At 38.7% G+C, this 20,807-nt stretch overlaps 1 protein-coding gene across 1 annotated transcript in view; it reads left to right on the plus strand.

Annotated features, from left to right (window-relative positions):
• Positions 1 to 5,594: 5,594 nt before the first annotated feature.
• Positions 5,595 to 20,807, plus strand: part of ush2a (Usher syndrome 2A (autosomal recessive, mild)) — a 229,409-nt gene continuing 214,196 nt past the window's right edge. The window contains 5 exon segments of the mRNA XM_030161277.1: positions 5,595 to 5,878; positions 6,439 to 7,220; positions 7,387 to 7,601; positions 8,016 to 8,234; positions 12,340 to 12,508. Of these exon segments, the coding sequence (XP_030017137.1) occupies positions 6,612 to 7,220; positions 7,387 to 7,601; positions 8,016 to 8,234; positions 12,340 to 12,508 (1,212 nt within the window). The 5' untranslated portion in view covers positions 5,595 to 5,878; positions 6,439 to 6,611.

The raw sequence follows: 20,807 nt of genomic DNA on the forward strand, positions 1-20,807 counted from the left end.
ATTTATGTATGGAAAAATACCAAAAAACACATATTCATTCATTCATTTGATTGAATATTTGTATATAGATACTTGTCTTTACAGCTTTACAGCTTATAAGAAAGTCATGTCTGACATTACTGTTTATTTTACCAGAAGCAAAGAAAACCTTCTAGTAGATGATGTTGTCTTTTCAAGGTGATTTGTTAAAATGGTGCGTCATTAAATTCAGTGTTGTGAAGTCATCTTAGTGCTCAATATTTCCACTGCACAGGTCTGATGTGTAACTATACAACCTGTACTGTACCTGCATATATGTGTCCACACTGGCACATACGCAGACATACTGTACAGTCTTAAACCACCTCTAAGTCTGATGTTTTTGCAACAAGAAATAACACTAAATATGTGTACAGCCTTAAAAGACACACACACAAAAAAAGAGCTAAAGGGGTTCTAAAGGTTAAAGTCAGTATTTAGTGTGACCTCTGACATCATGACAAGAAGTGCCACAAACAGGAACACCTGACATGTGCTGTATGAAACCTGGTATAAAACATCAGAAAATTAATGCAATAAATCTCAAATTGTCTGAACAAAAGGGTTAAAGACATGTTTAAGTGCAAAGGGAGTTCACACTAAATACTGCTTTGGTTTTTAGAAGCAGTTTTTCCCTGAAACTTTTGTTTTTACTGTCGTACATCCTTCACATATATCCACATTGTATTTTAATATAGAGACTGAAAATGTACGTGTGTGGACATAATAACTTTACTAAACCAACAAACCTAATGTTGGTCCAGGACTATTGTACAGCGCTGTAAATGTGCAGACTACTAAAAAATTAAAATTACTGATAACCAAATTATGAGCTTGCACTCACTGCTGTGAATGAATCTGTTTGTGTGTGTGCATGTGTGTGTGTGTGTGTGTAACATTTCCATATGGATAGCCTAATATTGTATTTTGCTAAAAAACACACAGCCTAACCATCAATGTATTCCACTTTTCCTAATCAGCAGCGAGGCCAAGGATGTCTCCATACATATTCATGCTGCACTGGAGATTCAGAGAGACGATACATTTACTGCCTACATTTACCATATTACCCTTAATGTTATTAGACCAGCAAACACAATTTAACCAAATATAAGTCATACATAAGTAATTTAGAAAATGAGACAATATTAATTGTGTGATTGTCATCCGGTTTTAATCCCGTTTGTGTGATAGCACTTCAATCTGTGGAATTGAATGTGCCTGGCTGAATAAATTAGTACAATCAATGTATGACTAGATTCTTTGTCATGTGGACACACTCTGTGCAAATCTATGCAAATGTCTACCGAGGAGAGGATAAGAGAAACTCTTCTTGGATAACAAAGCTCTTGATGATCATAGCCTATCTGCCACAGCGATGTGATGTCATTTGCACCCTCTTAGAGGAAAAGAAAAAAAGAAAAGGGAAGATGATGATGGTTATTGCAAAACAAAAGGAATATTCTAAAAGTCTGTATGAATGATCATTTTATATACTGTATAAACTCTGATCATATGGACAGATGGTCCCTTTTTGTCCCTTATTAAGGTACACTTAAATGGTGCTTCTTGATAATTGTGAGAAATAAATGTTGTGTTTGCTATTGGAGGAACTTTAAACATATGTGCGCTCATATTAACAAAACCCCTAACAGTTCTTTCAGTTTATTCGACAACATGAATCTACTTCTGAAGTGCTGCTATTGAACTAATATTGTTTTTGCTAATAGATCTGATGTTGCTCAAGCCCCCTGTCATCTTTCTTTCTATTCTCATCCACTTTCCGTTTGTCTTCCATTTTTATTTTATTTATTTTCCTTCCTCCTCCAGTACCTTCCTCTTCTCTCCTTTCTTGCTTTCTGTTTTTTCCTCCTCCACCCCTTTCCACACTACCTCTATTCTAGCCCCTAGCCACCTCCCCTCTCCTCCTCTCCCCTCCCTTTGCTCCTCTCTGCCTAGTATTGATTAGAAGGCGAACCTCTAATCTCCTTAAGGTCATTAGGAACACTTAATTAAAACCTAGTTAGAATGCCTTTGTTCAGCCAAAGCAAATTGCAGCTGTTCAAACGCGATTAGTATGATAACGTAAAAACTTGTCGGCAGGGAAAAATATAAGAGGGTCTTTTTTTGGTGGAAATATTTACACAGTTTAAATGCGGAGTGCTTAAGCACACAGTAGAAGTCTGAACTACTGTACACTTCAGTAAATGTGCTTCTGTAGCATGTGTATTAAACAGATTTTCTATCTTTTGCCTCATAAGAATAATGAAACTAGAGGCTTTATGACTTGAAAAGGTACAAGAGAAAACAAGATTCTAATTCACTTACCTGAATCAGTAAATGAAAGATGAATAAAAATGAATAATAGTAGGGTTTTTTTCTGTCATGTGATCTCATACGAACTCAACATGTTCAGTTTTGTTATTTGACAAATCCTGACTCCCCCATTTGAGCTCACATTTCCTGAAAGACTCCAATCCAAAAGAAAACTGAAAACACAGTTTTATAAGTGCATAGTTTTATGTTATTTTCATTAGGTTGGCCATTTTTTCCTCTGTCAGATTCAACTGTTTGAATCACTGCAATGTGCATTTTTTTTTAAACACACTGGTCCCAGGAAATGCGTAGACACAAATACAGGATTGTACACATTTATGCAGACGACTTTGCTATAAAAACTATTGTACTTAACTTTAAATCACTGTCGTTCAGTTGCTACTGAGGTCTGATTAATGTCACAGGTTGAAGCCTCAGTGTATCCCTAGTGCTGAGCAAACAGGGAATGAAAACCATACCTGCTCCCTTCTCTTTTAGCAAACTTACCAATGACAGAGCTCCTTTTACTGTACCGTACCGTGCTGTACCGTCTTCTTCTGCTTAACCAGGTCCAGGTCACGAGGGCAGCATCTTCAGCAGAGGAGGTTGGCCCCTGGGTCGGCCCAGACGTCCCCTCCCAGATGGACATGCCCAAAACACCTCCCCAGGGAGGCGTCTGGTAGGCATCTTCACTAGATCCCCGAACCACCTCAGTTGGCTCCTCTCAACGTGGAGGAGGAGTGGCTCTGCTCTGAGTCCCTCCCGGATGTCCAAGCCCCTCACCCTATCTCTAAGGCTGAGCCTGGTCACCCTGTGAAGGAAACTCATTTTGGCCACTTGTACTCGTGACCTCATTATTTCGGTCATTACCCAGAGCTCATGACCATAGGTGAGGGTCAGAACATAGATTGACTGGTAAATCGAGAACACCTCCTCAACGCTATGTGACGCTCAACCTCCTCCACAAGCTCCTGCTCCTTCCCTGCCAAAGAGGTGACATTCCATGTTCTGAAAGCCAGTTTCTGTAATCAAGAATTGGACCGCCAAAGCCCCCACCTTGGTCTGCTGCCCGATCCACAATGCACCGGACCCTTCTGCTTCCCCCTGTGGGTGGTGGGCCCACAGGGTGACAAGCCCATGTCTTTGGTTTGGGATGGAGCCCATGGGCAATCTTTAGAACAAGATAGTGATAACTCTGTCTTTCTTTCTCCATAATGGTAGTCAAAAAAGCCTTATATTCTGTTACTCTATAGATTTTTGAAAGCAACTCAAAGATTGTGAAAATAAACTATACCTGAAAATTAACTGTAGATGCTATAAGTCCTTCAACTTACAAAAATTATAGCCTGAATAAATGACAACGTTTTAAGAAATGATTCCAGTCCCATTTTTAGACAATACTTATCCATCTGCAACATGACTTTGGTGCAAAAATGTAACCATGGCACCAGTGACAGTAAAGCCAGGTATGTCCTTGTGCTCTGGACACTATTTTATCTTTACATAACCAGAATGAGAATAGAGATTTGACAAATAGTGACTAACAGTCATTGTCATTTTTGTTTATCTTTGTCTCTCTCTCTCTCTCTCTCTCTCTCTCTCTATAAATATATATATATATATATATATATATATATATATATATATATATATATATATATATATATATATATATATATATATATATATATATAAACAGGAAGTCATTCTGTGACCAAATATTTTTAGATTGTTTATTTGTAGTTTTGATAGTTTGTGTACAATTAGAATATCATGTCACACATTACTGTTTATTTTTTACCAAAACGTAAAGACAACTTTCATGTAGATGAGGCTGTCTTTTGAAGGTGATTTGTGGCAAATGATGCCATGTTTTATTTAATGTTTTGACGTGTTCTTAGAGCACAGTATTTCCACTGGACAGGCCTCATGTGTAACTATGCAATTGTACTGTACCTTCACATATGTATTCACATTTACACATATGCAGACAGAAATGTGTAGACTACTAGAACAATTAAAATCACCAGTAGCCAAAACAGGATCTTGCACTCACTACTATGTATGAATCAATTTTACAGATACCTCTGTGTGTGTGTGTGTGTGTGTGTGTGTGTGTGTGTGTGTGCTTGGATGTGTGTATAACATTTACATATATCCAAATATTGTATTTAGTTTAAAAACACAGCCTAACCACTAATGTATTCCATTTAGACGATGTTGTCTTTTCAAGGTCATTTGTCGCAAATGGTTCGAACTATAATAATTTATTATTAATAATATACCAAAATAACAAAAAACAAGTAGATATTCATTTGATTGAATAATCACAGTTTATTTCTAGTCTTTACAGTAGCCTATATGTAGAATAAGAACAGCATGTCATAAAGAAAATTGTCAGGTTCGAGGTGATTTGCCACAAAAGGTTCCATGTTTAATTTAATATTGTGAGGGGTTCTTAGAACTCAGTATTTCCTCTGCACAGGTCTAATGTGTACTGTACCTGCTCATATGTATCTACACTGACACATATGCAGTTCCATTGGGTATTCATCCTTTTTAATAGTTCAGAAGAAAGTTTTGTAAACCATTTCTAGACCAGTGGATACCCACCTGTGGCATGGCTCTGAAACATCCATAGAATCAAAGAAGTTACACACAGAGCATAAAAACACAAGTTAAACGTGTAAGGACACAGTATGAGACAACACACAGGAGGATGAATGAATGAAGAGCATCTGACCTTCCAGAGGTTTGGTCAGATTTGTTGATACTGTTGATGGCAGGTGACATGGATGAGTCTTCCTCTGTGTCTGTTCCTGGCCTGTCATGGAGTCAGACTGTGTTCCGTGGTGTGTGATGGTTTATTTCTTAGTGGGATCTAAAGTGACTCTTATCATATGTTTAGGCCGTGGCTCTGAGTGGCCACAGCGGATCACCGTTGCCTAGCGACGGCGGTAGCGTTCCTCTCTTGTCTGAGAGCCACTTGTCTGAAACCCAGACGCATCCCACAAAGGAGGGGGTAACGCATTACCACCAGGTGGGGGGTAATTATTTACACCGACTACTAATGCTGTGCTGTCACGCGCAATGTTTGGTGTTTTGTAACAGATGCAAAACGGATGCGTCAGTGTTTGCTTTCACTGCGCTCTCATGTGTCCGTTACTTGATTTTCATCATTGTAACGTCACCGTTACTCTGTGTCCTGCTGCCTCTCGAGCGCTGCTAGCCAGATGGCGTCTCGCGGTAATCCCCTTAGTCCCACGCGCTGCATGTTCTCAATGAGACAAGCCTGAACGAGGGAAAAAAAGGAGCATCGTCAAGTTCAGATGTGCTGTCATTCATATTTTTTTTTTCTGTCGGAGTGACGGATAAAATAACTTCAGTCATGTTTTGGAAGGACTATTTTTTCTCGCTGACGGACAGGTGCGTTGGAGAATCCAGGTAGTTTGTCCCGATATGAGCGCGAGCAACAAGTGGTGCGTTTGTTGACGCTGCACCTGAGATGGAAATAGAGCCGTACACCGAGAATCTACACCAACAGGTAAAAACCACAAGGAACCTGCAGATATTCTAGTGTGTTATGATATCATTCTGCTTAGACTGACAAATTTGTGCAGCATATTTCCAACTTAGACGCAGCCGTTATCAGATAGGAGGGGGAGCTTCCCTGTCTATTTTTCTAACGGACATTATAGAAGAGGGGGTCCAGGTAATTCAACACTAGAGAAGACTGCACTGTTGGCCTCTTTTTGTGTTTCAAAATGTGAAATTGAAGCTGATAAGTATTGTAATGAACAGAGCTTTGGCCTAAGCCTCAATTTCCAACAAACTTATGTGAAAAACCGTTCAGTTGAAAAAAAAGAGAAAAGGCAGGAGGCCAGATGCCAGAGGAAAAGGGCATGTTTAATTCAATGGAAAATGAAGAAAAGGGGAAAGCATTGTAGCAGTATCAGTTGAGCTGCACCTCAATCAAGCTGTACATGATAGTGTAGGCTTTGGCTAGGGAATAGCCTGCATGGCATTTCACTCTCCTCAGATTTGTAGCATGTTGGATTTTGGTCTGACCATATCTCTCTTTCCTTCTCTCTTTTCCCTCTCTAGATTGTGAAATCCTACCTATCATGTGAAGCTTTGGTTGTGGCGAGTGTGTGTGTGGGTCGGTTTGAGTGTGTGAGAGGGACAGAGACAGTGTAACAGAAAGCTAAGCTTCGTAGCCTCACCCTAGGGGCACTGGCCTGTAAAAAATGTCCCTGTAACCCTGTAACCATGAAACCATGACAGTCATCACTTATTCAAGTGCTACTGGAAGGCTTCCGAAAAGAATCCAGGTTCCTGAAGATCCTGCCACCACCGGGAATGTTCCAGAACCCCTATCCGAGATTCTAGAAACCCAGAACATGCCAGATCCATTGGAAAATGCAATTCTGGGATTGTGTGAGGTCAAAGGCCAGAGATGTCTTGAAGAGGAAGAAGGCCAGAATATCGAGGGCGGAGCAAAGAGAGGAAAACTGCAAAGGAGCAAACAAACATGGGCCAGAGGAGTCAGCAAAGAGAAGACGAAGAAAGGAAGGAGTAAGGAGAAATGCAACCTAAAGACAAGCTGCTACTGGGAAGTTAGTAGAGAAGGAGGGAAAACATGCCTGGAAAGAACATGCAAGAGTAAAACAGATGCCTCTACTATTCCGTCTGTCCTGAAAGAGGAAAATCAAATCAAGCAGAAGGAAAAAAGGATGAGGAACAGCAAGAGCTGGTGTACTTTTCCCTTGAAAAACATCATGGAAGGAACAGTGAAGATGGAGAGAAACAAGATGTTTTTGCGATGGCAAAATACCACCCTCTGCCTCCTCTTTTTCAGCCTGTGTCTAAAACCTGGTTCTTCACAGGTAAGGTTCCAAATGTATTCTTGTTAAACATGTCAAAAGAAGTGTTCTATTGTATGGTACTTTTACATTTACTATAATTTCACAAAACTTCACAAACAAATGAGTGAGACTAAAGTTGCACATTAAATGGTATGACTACAGTAGTTTAAACCTTATTCTTTCTCAGGGACATTTTCCACAAATGGAGAACATTGCTGCCTTCAAACCTGTGTCCACATCTCCGGTCCGTTCCACCTGTGGTGTTCCTGAGCGGAGCAGCTACTGCCAGCGTGCTTCTTCACAGACGGAGCTTTTGGCGTGTTACCAGGCCTTCTGTGTCCAGGAGTGTCCCTATAGATCCTCCACACCTCCGTATGCCCCACTGTTACTACCTGCACACAGGTCAGTTCATCAAAAATTATCAACAATTATTTGACACTAATTCAGTGTCAGCCTATTTTTTGCAGTTTTACCCTTGAAAACCAGTTTTATAATTCCAGTACTCATCACTTTAGCATGTTTATCCTTTTATGCTTATGGTAACTGCGTGATTGTTAATATCAGTTGTTTTGTTTCTTTAATTATTCGCAATTTTTAAGCAGTTTTGCAAAAAAAAAATAAAAATAAAATAAATAAAAATTCGCAATTTTTAAGCAGTTTTGCAAAAAAAAATAAATAAATAAAAAATAAAATAAAAATAAAAATCCAACATGTTTATGTTTCATGGTTTTTTCACTGATGTTTATCAAGGTGCATCACCCATTAGTGCGAATGCAAATACAAATTAACCTTCTAAAACTTTCACCCTTCCAACAGGGGTTCCTGTGTTACTGAAGACAGTAACGACACTCATCCTGGGGTACAGTCTGGGTCTAGATCAACTCTCATGTTGGAAGCAGGTTCTGGCGGATCCAGTAGTGTGGTGTTTTGGCCGGGGAAGGATGGATGTCTGATATCTCCACCGTCACAGAAACTGGGAGCTCTGGGATCTCTCACTCTGGCATTGTGGATTAAGCCTAACTCCACTGGAGAAATGTGAGTTTACTTTTGTGTAATTTCTTCGTAACATCTGAAAGCTACATTTTCCCGATATTAAGGCATAGATGAACTTTTTTTGTAGCTGCTAAGTTTTTCACATTGGGTTTTTCAGGGGCCAGTACTGATTTTTTAGGGTGCAGGGCTGATGTATAATCCCAACATCATGTTGTTTTTTTGTGCATATGATACAATGCATACATTTTAATAATAATTGCTACAAATGAGGCACAAACTTGCTCACTTTAATTTCATATTTATATAGCTACATATTTGATGTTATGTGCACTCTGAATATTATGTGCTTATTTAAAGTAAAAAATGAGCTGAATAAATTCCCAAAGGTTATAAATAACTAAACTTAACAGCATTCATCAACAGATAAACATCATCTTCTTGTTCTGAGAGTGATGTACAGATGTGTCTGTCTACATGCCAATTATGTCAAAATAGCTTTTCTTTTTGTATGCTGCAAATAATTGACAGTCATGCCAGTTTATATAGGATTTCTGAAATGCTTTTATGCACTGAGAGGAACTTAAAAGCCATGAGATATTGATCAAATAACAAGGAGCAACCAGGTCAGGCCTGGTGAAGTCAGGATCACGATGAGGAAATGTTATCCAACAACTGGCTGTCATGTCCCACTTAGACATGTTGTGTGTGAGAGAAAGCCGATGAGAGTGTGTTAGTATGTTCCAGGCAGGACCAGGATGGGGTAAAGTTACACACACTCAGATCAGTTTGCAATCTCTCTCTCGCTCACACGCACACAAAAGACACACACACACACTGAAAAAGATCAGTTGGCTTTGCTTCGGAACACAATCCCCTTCTTCACCATTCCACAACACTTTAAGTAGATTGGTCAAACAGCTGATTTTATTATAAAGCTAAAAATATCTAGACTTACATAATGCCTTGGTTTGTATTTCTGGTGGTATTTAATTTAGCTTGTGGTATGGCTGTTGTATCACGTTCTAATGTAATTGATAGAGCTGTATTACTCCACCAAAGTAAGGCCTGTGTAATGACATCACATTTAAGGAGTCTATTTTTATTTGATAGAAAAGTGTCATATTTGTGACATGAATGCATGCATGTAGGCTTACCAGGAATATGTGTCGCGCTGGGCAGCAAGTGTTGCACAATTTTACTGTAGAGTAGAAGAGAGGCATTGAAGCACTTGGGGATGTGCATAAATGTCACCCTTTGAATTTTTGTGGAAAAGTTGGTCCTCTACATAGAAATCACTCTTTGGTGGTTATCATGGATGTTGGCAAACAAGGAAAAAAGACACACACTAGGACAATTTTTTCACACACAGTTCTATCCTGTCAAAGTCTTAGGTTGCCTTAATGTTTTTAAGGTGCAAATACCTACTTAATTTATCGAACAATATGAAAATCAGAACAGGTGCACTCTATTAAAAGACAAAATACAGATACATCAAGCAGAATTCAGTATGTAGTGTGACCTCTGTTGCACTCTCTTGTTGGCTGTCTTTTCTGGTGTCATGTTGATGCACATTTAACCAAGCTCCTTTAGGGGGGCTGTTAGTTCCTCTATGAGATTGTTTTTTTGTTTTAAATTTTGTTCACACAAATTTATGTGAAGTTCACATATTATGATTGAAGTGATCTAAGTAAAACTAAAATTTTTTGAAGGGAAGCCCTGCATTGAACTGACAACGAGTCCAGTGTGTACCCCATCTTCACCCATAGGATGGATGGATGGATGGAAAGAAATCTTGATACAAAGTAGGAATGTAACGATTAGAGATTTTGGTGCTATGATTATCATCAGAGAAATAATCCTGGTTTCACGATTACTACGATTATTTTGTGGGGGTCTATATGTGGGGGTTGCGGTCCATGCCACGCGTACCTCACAATGGGTACGTGCAGACCATAAGACCGTATGTCCCTTTGCAAAGTGAAAGTGAAACTTGACAGGCGTTACTAATTCCTCTATGTCTCCCGCTGTTGTGATGCTCATTTACCTTTTCCCTACCTCGTGAAACTTTGCTAACTTTCATTTGAGGGGGCAGGATATTTATGTAAGGGGGCATTGCCCCTCTTGCCCCCTCCCAGAACTGGGCCTGCTCTACAGGTGCATCAGACTATTTTATGCAGTTCGCCTTGTGATCAAACAGAACATGTTTACTGCATCAATTCAGAAGTTAACCAAAGCTTGTATGACAGTCTGAACTGGAAAAGAATGGCTTTACTTCATCAAAGCTATGCAGCCTGATTGTTGTGAATGGTTTGCGCAGTGGTAGCCTGAAGTTGTGTAGATGACAGTAGCGAAAGCAAACTCTATGGAAATGAAAGTGAGCCCGCATCAAAAATATGTTTACGGTCAAGACAATTCAAAGATACGTCCACCCCCTAAAACAGATGGTCAGCTTGTTCCTTCTCTGTCATTTTCACTGGTGGAATGTTGAATGCAGCTTCAGTAATGTTGGTTTCATTCCGTGCGTGAAGCGCATATTGGTGTGTCTTTGGTTCTGCTCTTAATCTGCTGTACTTTATGAGACAGTTTTTGGCAGCCTTGACGATTAATTAACCGTGACATTTAAAATCACGATTAATCGTAACACCATGACATTGTTACAACCCTAATACAAAGATGTAGAAACTCATACAGTATGTATGGTAAATACACTTGGATAAAACAAACCTTTATGATGGACTAAGACTTTTACACACTACTGTGCTGCTGCACCATTTATCAGTGCATTTGTTTTATTTTTGATTTTGTTAAGCTTTGAAGCAGTAAAGGAAACATGTCTGAATATGACACATAACTTTGCAGTGCTGTCAGCTCTCAAGAAAACCTGCAAGCATGTTCTTGTAACTCATGAGTATTTAGTTTAAGTGTTGCTGTCAGTCACGTTTAACTTTGAGGAGGAGAATCACAGAGAGATCAAGTCCCTCTTTCAGATATCATGCTGTGATTTTGTTTGTGAAGTTGTCTGCCTGGGGATTGCAATGACAGACAACACTTATTGTCTTGCTCTGCTGAACATGACACCTGTAAGTCTGAAAGCATCTGAATGGAAGAAATATCTCTACCCCTCCTCCACTCTGTCCATCTCTCTGTCTCCCTCTTGCTCTGTCTCTCTCTTTTTGCTACTGTTGTTGCGATCAGTCTTTTGTTGTAGAGGTGATCATGGCTGCCATCAAAGAAGCCAGATGAAAGGAGGTCTCTATCCTCACCTCTGTCCATCTCTCCTCACCCCTCTCTCTGGTCTGTCTCTCTCTCTCTCTCTCCCTGTGATTTCACATCCCCCCCACAATCTGAACAATGAACAGAAGCAGCCACCTGTTTTACAAACCCTGGTTTTTACTATATACTAAATTAACTACCAGAAACCGATAGTGGTACTGTTAATAACATTTGATGCATCATTGTACTTGGACATATTTTTTTGATTTAGGTGCATGTACAGGACTTATACACTTCAGGTACAGCTATTTTTTTCCTCAACCACACCACCCCTTTACTTTAAAACTTTAATCTAACTTTAATTCTTACATCAGAGTCATTTGACATATTTTTGACAAAGAAGCATTTTCAGCTTAGTTATTCACATTCTTATTCAGTTATAACCCTCACCACCTTGTACCTAATTTCCTCTTCCACTTATTTTATATCTGTCTCAGCCTCTGTGTGTCTCACTGGCTCACACATCCACATGTGAGTGCAGGCATACATACAGATACTCCATTTCTCATGCATACATCCATATGTGATTTATAGGATATGCTGTTCTGGGTTCATAAAAGCCATGATTTCCCATAAAATGTCAGTGATGGTGCTTAATATGACACGTGCAGTGTGTGCATGTATATGTCTGCACCTGTAACAGCAGAAACCCAGCAGTCATGTAAAATATTGATATTCCATGTGTAAATGTCAGGAAGAGAGACTGTGTGTTGTGGCTCTCTATTCGATGGCTTTTGGTGTCTGCTCAAGTTAGTTTCTTTTTAATTTCATCCGTTACATATTGTCAATGCTGTATAATAAATGGACTGTTTAATGCTTATGACTCAGTGGGTTTATTTTCTGACCGACTGTGTATGTGTGTGGTTTCTCACAGGATGCTGCTGGAGAAGAGTTCTGAGGAGAGGCTTGTATTTACTGTGACAGTGTCTGAGAAGGCCGTCACCATGCGATACAGTCAGGCCAGCAGCCAGACCCCTCTGATAGTCAGCTTCAGAACAGAGGGACGGCTTGTACTCGAGAGGTGGACACATCTTGTTCTGCAGGTAACAAACCTCAATAGTGTGGAGCTGCATAAGTGTGTTTGGTTTGTGTAGATGCATATGTTTATTTGTTTTCATTGGTGTGTTTGATTCAGATACACCACGAGGTTCATATTAATCTGCTGTTATAAGGGATGTCTCAGCACAAATCATCATCACAGACAGACATTATTTCTAGCTTCTTCTTGCTGTGTGTTTCTTTCGCTCTATCTCTGTCACTTTCTCTGTATGAACTAGTGGTAATTACACCAGCAAACAGCTGCTGGGGCCAGGGTCGCACACATGCACATGGACACGCATACACATACACTCGCATCATAAACAAAATGCATAAATGGTGTTTCACTCTTTGAGCACTAAAAACCCAAAGCACTTGGAAATCTGCTGCAAAATCACTGGCAATCTAGGCTCAGAATTGGAAACGTAATGTGTTCATTACTATTACTATTGCTAATGTTTACCTGCCAGTTTGAGTAGCAGTTATTTACATTTGTGAATACTTTAGTTTTTACTACTTTTATGCAATATGTGTTTGTCCTGGAACACTGCAAACATGACACAAACTTAGTACATTTATGTTTAGTACCAGAAGTGTAAGAATTGTTAAGTGAATCATAAAATCACTGCAGTCATAATCCTTCTTTACTGTTCCCTCTGTCCAAGCAAATTTTTTTTAGAATAATTTTAGTCTTGGGCATTGGTTATAACCAAAAACTTTGTATATTTGTGATAAATGTTAATTCCTGTAACAGGTGCATAATGATGTAACTTTTTTTCTTCATTTTATAATGTCATAATTTCTGCTAATTGGTTGATTAAACAAAGTGGCACATCAGCTAAACTTAGACACCATCAGAGACCAAGAATATCATGGCCACGGACAAAACAAGCTTTCATTTGCTCTGATCACTCTAAAATGGCAGCGGGCAGAGTGCAGAGAGTCTGAACTCCTCACATGAATCCCTGTTTGTCTGCTGGTGTGTATATGCTTGCATGGTCTGGTGAAAAGTATCATTTTACAGATTACTCCTCTGGACAATCTCTCTCTTTCAACATCTCTGAAAAACACCAAGGCTGTGAGAGAAGAAAACATGGTCATGACGACAAGCCTAATCGCTAGAAGTGTCTGTAACTTAAGTTGTTTGTTTTCCTCCCTACTTATCTATATACATTTTGAACCCATCTGGAACTCAATCTGGCTATGTTTTTGTAGGCCTCACTTATATTTCTCAGCAGGCTTTTTAAAATCTTTATTATTTGCTTTTATATTGTCTTTTTTACTTTATATTAATCTATTCTCTCAGTTATGACAATGTTGATATAGATATTATATCATTTTGATAATGTTAGCTATGTGGTGTAAATAATCATAAATTTATAAATATAGATTTTCTCCATATTTCCTGTAGGGGTGTAACAGTGCACTTGTTTGTATTGAACTGTTACGTTTAAGGGTCTTCGATACAATATAGAGGTGTACCAAACAAATACATGTAGCCTATGTGAAGAACGCAAACACTCGGGAAACAGGGTGGCTGCAAGCAGAACCCATGTGCAGAGTTTTCTCTATATACATTCAGCAGTGGTGAATTCCCAGTGCTGCTGCAAAAAACAACCAAACATGACAACAGAGAGCATAAAACAGGCACAAGAAGCTGGGTCGGATGTTCAAAGCATGTTAAGTTTCACATTCGGTTTTTGGTCTGTTGTAGCTTTGTGTCACAAAAGGGTCCACGGGTTCCTTTGTAGCAAATAGGGTTTTATTTTTTAACTCAAGTTGGCAAAATCAAGTGAACCTGCTCCTCTTCTCCTTCACTGTCCCTCTGCTGCAGTGTTAATGTAAGGTCACGTTCACAGCACCTCAGGGAATACTGTGAGACACTGAACATTCAAAAATACTAAAATACATAACATGTGAGGTGCCTGTTAATTTACAAATGACTGAACAATATTTTGTAGAAATATCCTGTGTCCCACAGGTAGTAACGGAGCATACCACCCATACCCCCCCCCCCCCCCCTTCACTGGTCCCCTTCACTGTACCGAAAACATATTGAAAATATATCAAACTGAAGACCCCTGTACCGAAAACATACCAAACCGAAATTTTTCTGTACTGTTACACCCTTAATTTCCTATAAGATGTAGAAACTGTTTATTAAAAAAAGATGATAACATTTCTTATTTTTGCAGCTAATAACATTTTGTTGCTCTATACAGCTCTTTATGCTCTCTGATGCTTTTAAAGTGTTGAATAGAAATAAATTTAGCATCTTTTTTTAGGTATGGTAGTAACAGTGAAGAAACCTGGCAAGCTTTAAATATTTTATAAAGCAAAATCTGGGTGTTTTACATTTTACTCACATCAAACAGTAGCCCTAGATTATGGTAATAAAGAAGAATGGATTGTTGAAAACAGTATCTAAAAGTACAAACTTTAAAATGACTTTTAATTGATTTTTTTCCTTATAGTTTTGCACAGTCTTGGAACAGTTCCTCAGTCCGTAAGAAAAAACTCTCATAAATACAACCACAATCATTTTTAAAGTATTTAACATTGCAGTAAGGAATGACAAACTGTAAAATTATAAACACTGAGTGGTACTTAAAGGGAAAATTATTGAGCTCAGGTTAGAAAAATCTAACCTGACAGTTTGTTTACTCTGTAGCTGAGTGGTGTTGATGCCTGTTAGAGTAATTTGGCAGTTCAGCTTTCTGATGGATAAATGTAGTGATGCTGATGGCTCTATTGCTATCCTATGTGTGTACAGTGAGTACATGCCCCTGAGGGGAAGTGTGTACTATATGAACAGGACAGCTTGTACAGTATGTGTTGTTCATGTCTCTGTAGGTAAAGTATAAGATATAGAGACATTCAGCTGAAGGTATGTTGGCTTGAAGGTGTTTTAAGATGTTTTATCCATGTATGTGTTTGAGTATTTGTTGTGAATCATTCTGGCTTTTGTTAAATGTAATGTTGATGTGATCTGTTCTGATTACTGAGACAAATACTATAATCTTTTTTAACACTCAAACATACAAGCATGTACACTTTTATTCGTTTGCTATACCACTTATCCAGATACATACTCACGGATTTGTAATTTGTATCAGTCTGTCAGACACAATACAGATATTACCTTATGAAGCAGCAGGGTAATTTAGAAACCTTCCTACACACATACAATTCACACACACATACGCACCGGTCATGTGTCAGTTGGAAAAGATCAAAACACCAAAAAAGACAGTCAAAGGGAATACATGTTTCCAAGTGCCAGGAGCAATTCACACACTCTCACACACACATGCACACACACAGTGCCAGGAGCAAGGTGCTGTAGGGATGCTGGTGCTCCCTAGGTAGTTGTCTTATCTGATTATGGTAACGATGTAGAGAATAGTGGAGGAAACGGTAGCCTGGGGGAGGGAGGGACTGAGAGCAGAGTAGAGATGTAGGAGAGAGGCAGTTGGCTCCGTGCAGTGAAGTGATAGTTACGAGGTCAGTAAACTGCAGGACTTACCATCATGTACATTTCAACAGAATTTATTACTAACTGATAGCTGTGCTTGTGTGTAGATAAACGTCTTTAGTAAAGCTGGTGGTCTTGTAGTGCTGGTTGATCTTTGTTACTGATATACCTTGTTAATTTGATGAATGTTTTATTGACATTGTCTTTCACTACCATGACTGAAAGATGACACCAGTAAGCACTGACTCATTTAGAACTGAGTATTAAAACATTTGGTACAGTGGTATGTGCTTACAGAAGAAGATCATCAGTGGCTTTTTTTTTTTTTTTTTTAAAAGAAGAAATTCATTTGTTACTACATACGGTGTATAAATACTGTATTTATGGAGCCAGGATCTGATCTGCCAAGCCAGATATTAGAACCCATCTTTACTTTTTTTTAACGTAACTAAAAGTCAATTCCTACATTTAATGTTATTGCAATGGTTAGACTGTTTCTAGAACCAGACAAAGATCATGAGCCCAACATTCCGACATCTGTGTTGTCTTTAAATAACTTATAAAATAGCCAAAGGATCCCCCCCACACACACACATGTGAAACTTTATTTTAATGGACTGATTTTAGTTTAATCCTTGTACCATGGTCTTGTTTTTGAGACAGAGGAAGGAACAATGTAAATATGAAATACTGAGAGTTGTATTTGAAGTCAAGGTGGAAATCCAGATGAAATATTAAGAAGAAGAGTGACGTAAAATGGTCTCAGAGTAAAGTAGCAGTGAAAAAAGAAAGGGAAAAAATAGAAAGAGGAGAGGAATAAAGAAGTCAGTATTTAAATGGCTTTGGAATAGTGTCTTTTGGAGAAGCAGTGATTGACTGTGCCTGGAGGACCCCCAGAGGGTTCCGTCTGTTAGTGCCTGAGAAGATCAGCATTATCGGACGAGACAGTTGCAGGGGCAACCAGTCACACCAGTCCCATCACGACCCAACATGGCAGCATCAACGTTTAACACTTGAGCACACACACCCACTCCCCCCCTTTCTCACTTTTCCTTCACTTAAACAGAAGCACACACACACACAGACACACACATACCAGTGATAAATCTGGTCTCCACACTCACATGGTTTCATCCACACAAACTGATGGTTGCTCCTGTCAATAGGCTCTAGAAAGAAAGGTGTTAGAAAATGTGAAAAAGAGGAATTGTGGATTTTCAGCATGAGAATGATTTCAAGACAGGATTAGAAACACAAAATTCTCTCTGTATTTATTGCACGGAGTGGGGATGTTTGTTAGTGTGATATAATGTGTTATCCTCCAGTCTTATCTGCTTCATTACTCAGCTCGAGGACAGTTCGACTGCTAGAACTTCTACTGCAGGCCAAAATAATCTTAATTAATGTTTGCATGCACAATTACAGTGGAAGAATCTTGGCTCTGTGTGTTTGTGTGGACTGGTATAGCAACAAAACAGTCATTGCTCTTTATCTCGCTTACATAGAGTAATGCATACATCCCATCCCTTTTTACCCTCAGCCACACTGGCCACAGGGTATTGTCATCAGTTGGTCGTCTGTCCGTCCAAAAAACTTTGCCATGCAGTGATAAATCAGTCCACTAGGGGCAGACCCTCACACAGTTAGCTGGAGTCTGCTGCATACACTCTGCTGATATCTGCTGGTACTCGGGTATTCCGACCGCACTCAATACGGACCCAAATCGGACATGACAGTGCACAGCATGGTTAAGAAAAAAAGAGGAATGAATGAAAATGTCTCTGTAAACCATCATTTGGAATCATTTGGAATAACGAACACTGGAGTCTCCACTTCCTGTCCAGCTTCACTGTGGCTTCACGGTGGAGACATGATAGAGCGGAGGAATGGGTGAGAGAAATGGAACTAAACAACAAGAACTTTCACCCATATTTAGCTCAAGCCTGTGAACATGACCCTAATGTTAGTGTGAATGTTAATAATGTAATGTTAGAGCCCAGCCCGGCTCTGGGTATAGGCGACAAAGGCGGCTGCATAGCATGACATCTGCTGGAGGGGGTGACAAATTACAGACAAAAAAACTGAAACAAATTTAAATTAAAAAATAAATAATAAATTAGAGTATCTGTATATTTAACTTGAAACGCACCCTTTACACTTCCTTGACATGTTTTCTCTTAAATAAATCATAATTAAGCCTCAATATGACAAATCTTTATTACACTTGTCCCACTTTGTGGATTCTGTCATTCACATTTATTTCTTATTCACTATTTAAAGGCATGACATCAACTAACATGATCTCTTCAACAGGCTAAGTATCTAAACAGTTTAAATGATTTCTTATTGTATATTTGTTTCTCTTAAACTTATTTCTCTTATACTTATGGTTCATTTACATTAATTCTTTACCACTGTATGTACTGTTTTAGATAAATCTTGGATTCCTTTGTAAGTCATAAATCAGACTGAGGGTTTTCAAGTGTGAGCATGTTATGTTGTTTTTATATCATCAATGCAGGAATTATTGGAGTGACAAGCTTAACAAGTGACCCTTCTTCACTTACTTGTTGTCTTTTTTCATATTTGTCCCCTTTAGGTTTAAACTCCAGTGGTGTTTATGTAGTGTATATATATTTTACATAATCTGTAATTAATCCTGTGGCTGCTGGAAGCTATACTCACTCACTAACAGTCCTTCACACTTATGGCCATACTTTTTTCTGTCTCACCTGAAATGACCAGGATAGTTTGAGAAACAAGCTGAAGGTGAACGTACAGTTGTGTTTGAACATGTGCATGAGCATAAACTTTATTTTTACACCTGCATGTTTCTGTGTACTTGGTCTTGTAGTTGCACTCATATGCATACTTTTCATTATAACTTGTGTAAGAGGGTGTGTGTTTATTTGTGTGCATGTGTGTGAAGGTGAGGCAAGGTTGTTATGTAGGGGTGAAGCGGACACCTCTATGCTAGCCCTCTGCCCGCTGGCACAGGAGGCAAAAGGGCACAAGACTGGCATCAATTATAGAGTGAGCGAGTGGGAGAAGTGTCTAAATTTGCAGTAGGGTTCAACATTTTCTGTCTTTAAATTCTTTATTTTATTTATTTTACATCACTGTTTCATGCAAGTGAGCAGACTGGACCAACTTAACAGAGAGCAAAGTCTGAACACAACCAAAGGTTAGGGGTTTCATTCCCAATGGAACTCTGAGATATGAGTGCTCAAAAAGTATGCAACGAGGATGCTGCAAGGTTCTTTAGATAAAAGGATCCACAAAAGAGCAGATGTTATGTTTGCCTGCCCTTTCTAAAAATGTCTCTCGATGATGTAATGCATTCAAAGTATTTGTGCTTGTGTATAAGGTTGTATATTGGCAAGAAACTGACAACATGATTCATATCATGATGCAGGGGTTATATTCTAGTGATCTGTGATTGTTTAAGCACAATGATAAATTGTGACGTAATTTTTGGAAAAGCATAAGAGTATAAAGAACACATCAGCATATTTATAACATTTCTATGAAATCTTATGCACATATCACAGATCCTGAAATACTGAATCTAACATCAGATACAACACAAAATGCACCATCGACTGAATCTTTGCATGTAAACTATTAAAAGTTAATGATGTTTTTCAGAATTGACGTAGTATTAGAAAACATCATCATCACACTTTAGTGTATAGTAAGTGATATCTACAATTGTATGTGTGATTAGTTCTTAGTAGCACTCAATCTCATCCAGAATGTAACATTAATTCTGTAATACTTTATGATGTGTTACCAAAAGTAAAGACAGATAGTTCCATATTAAATACAGTTTGTGGTGCTGTGTGCAGTTTGATCAGAACAGAAATGTTTAAATCATATCAAAATCTCCAAACATTCAGTTTTGAATACATATTTACATTGCCCTCCACAAGTTGAAACCTGGCTATTGCAACTTAATACAATAGAATTTTCCTATTGGCTGATCTAGTTGCAGGTGATGTACATTATATGATGGTGCCGTCAAACCCTGACTAGACCAGCTACAGCTGGTCCATTCAGTCAGGGGGTATGCAGTAATTAACAAGGTAGATGTGTGGGTGAAGGATAGCCTGTTATGGACTGATGGCTTCATTCCCTATAAACAGTTACTTGATTATCAGCATTTTTTTCCCTTGTGTAATGATTTAAGATGTTATAGTGACATAGTGACTGCTCCCCCTGAGGAGAGTGGTTATAAGAGTATGTTAGTTTATAATTGTCAGCAATCACAATATTTCATAGCTGACATAAGGAAGCTAGTCAGTACATAGATGTGCGTATTATATGTGAACCCTTCCTCATCTGATCATGTTGGTGACATTTTCCTTTTCTATCTTTCTAGAATGCATCATGTTTTCTTTATTGTAACAATATAAATGTTGAGTAGCAACATTCAATAAAGACACAGAATTGTTTGTTTGTTTTTAGGTTAAGAACATTGTGTTGGTCTACACTTACACGCAGATCAGATTATTTTCATAATCAGAATACTATATTAATCCCAGGGGGAAATTATTGGGTGTTGCAGTCACTCCATTCAAGTGTTATATTCATGACCAATTCAAGCAGAAAACCAGGAAATTTCAGGGGGCTCACATATGTAGACTTGAATAAAACAGGCACAGGCCAGACACATGACAGTGTGGTGACTGGAGTCACCAGCCCAACCCTGCCCAAGTTTCATGAAAATCGTGTAGCATAATTAAGCTGACAGAGAGACAGACAACAATGAGCATACATCCCCCTTAGTGAAAGTAATGAAACAGTCTGAAACCTTTTTTAGGACTTGT

The sequence above is a fragment of the Sphaeramia orbicularis genome, chromosome 3, assembly GCF_902148855.1.
Source record: "Sphaeramia orbicularis chromosome 3, fSphaOr1.1, whole genome shotgun sequence".
NCBI lineage: Eukaryota > Metazoa > Chordata > Actinopteri > Kurtiformes > Apogonidae > Sphaeramia > Sphaeramia orbicularis.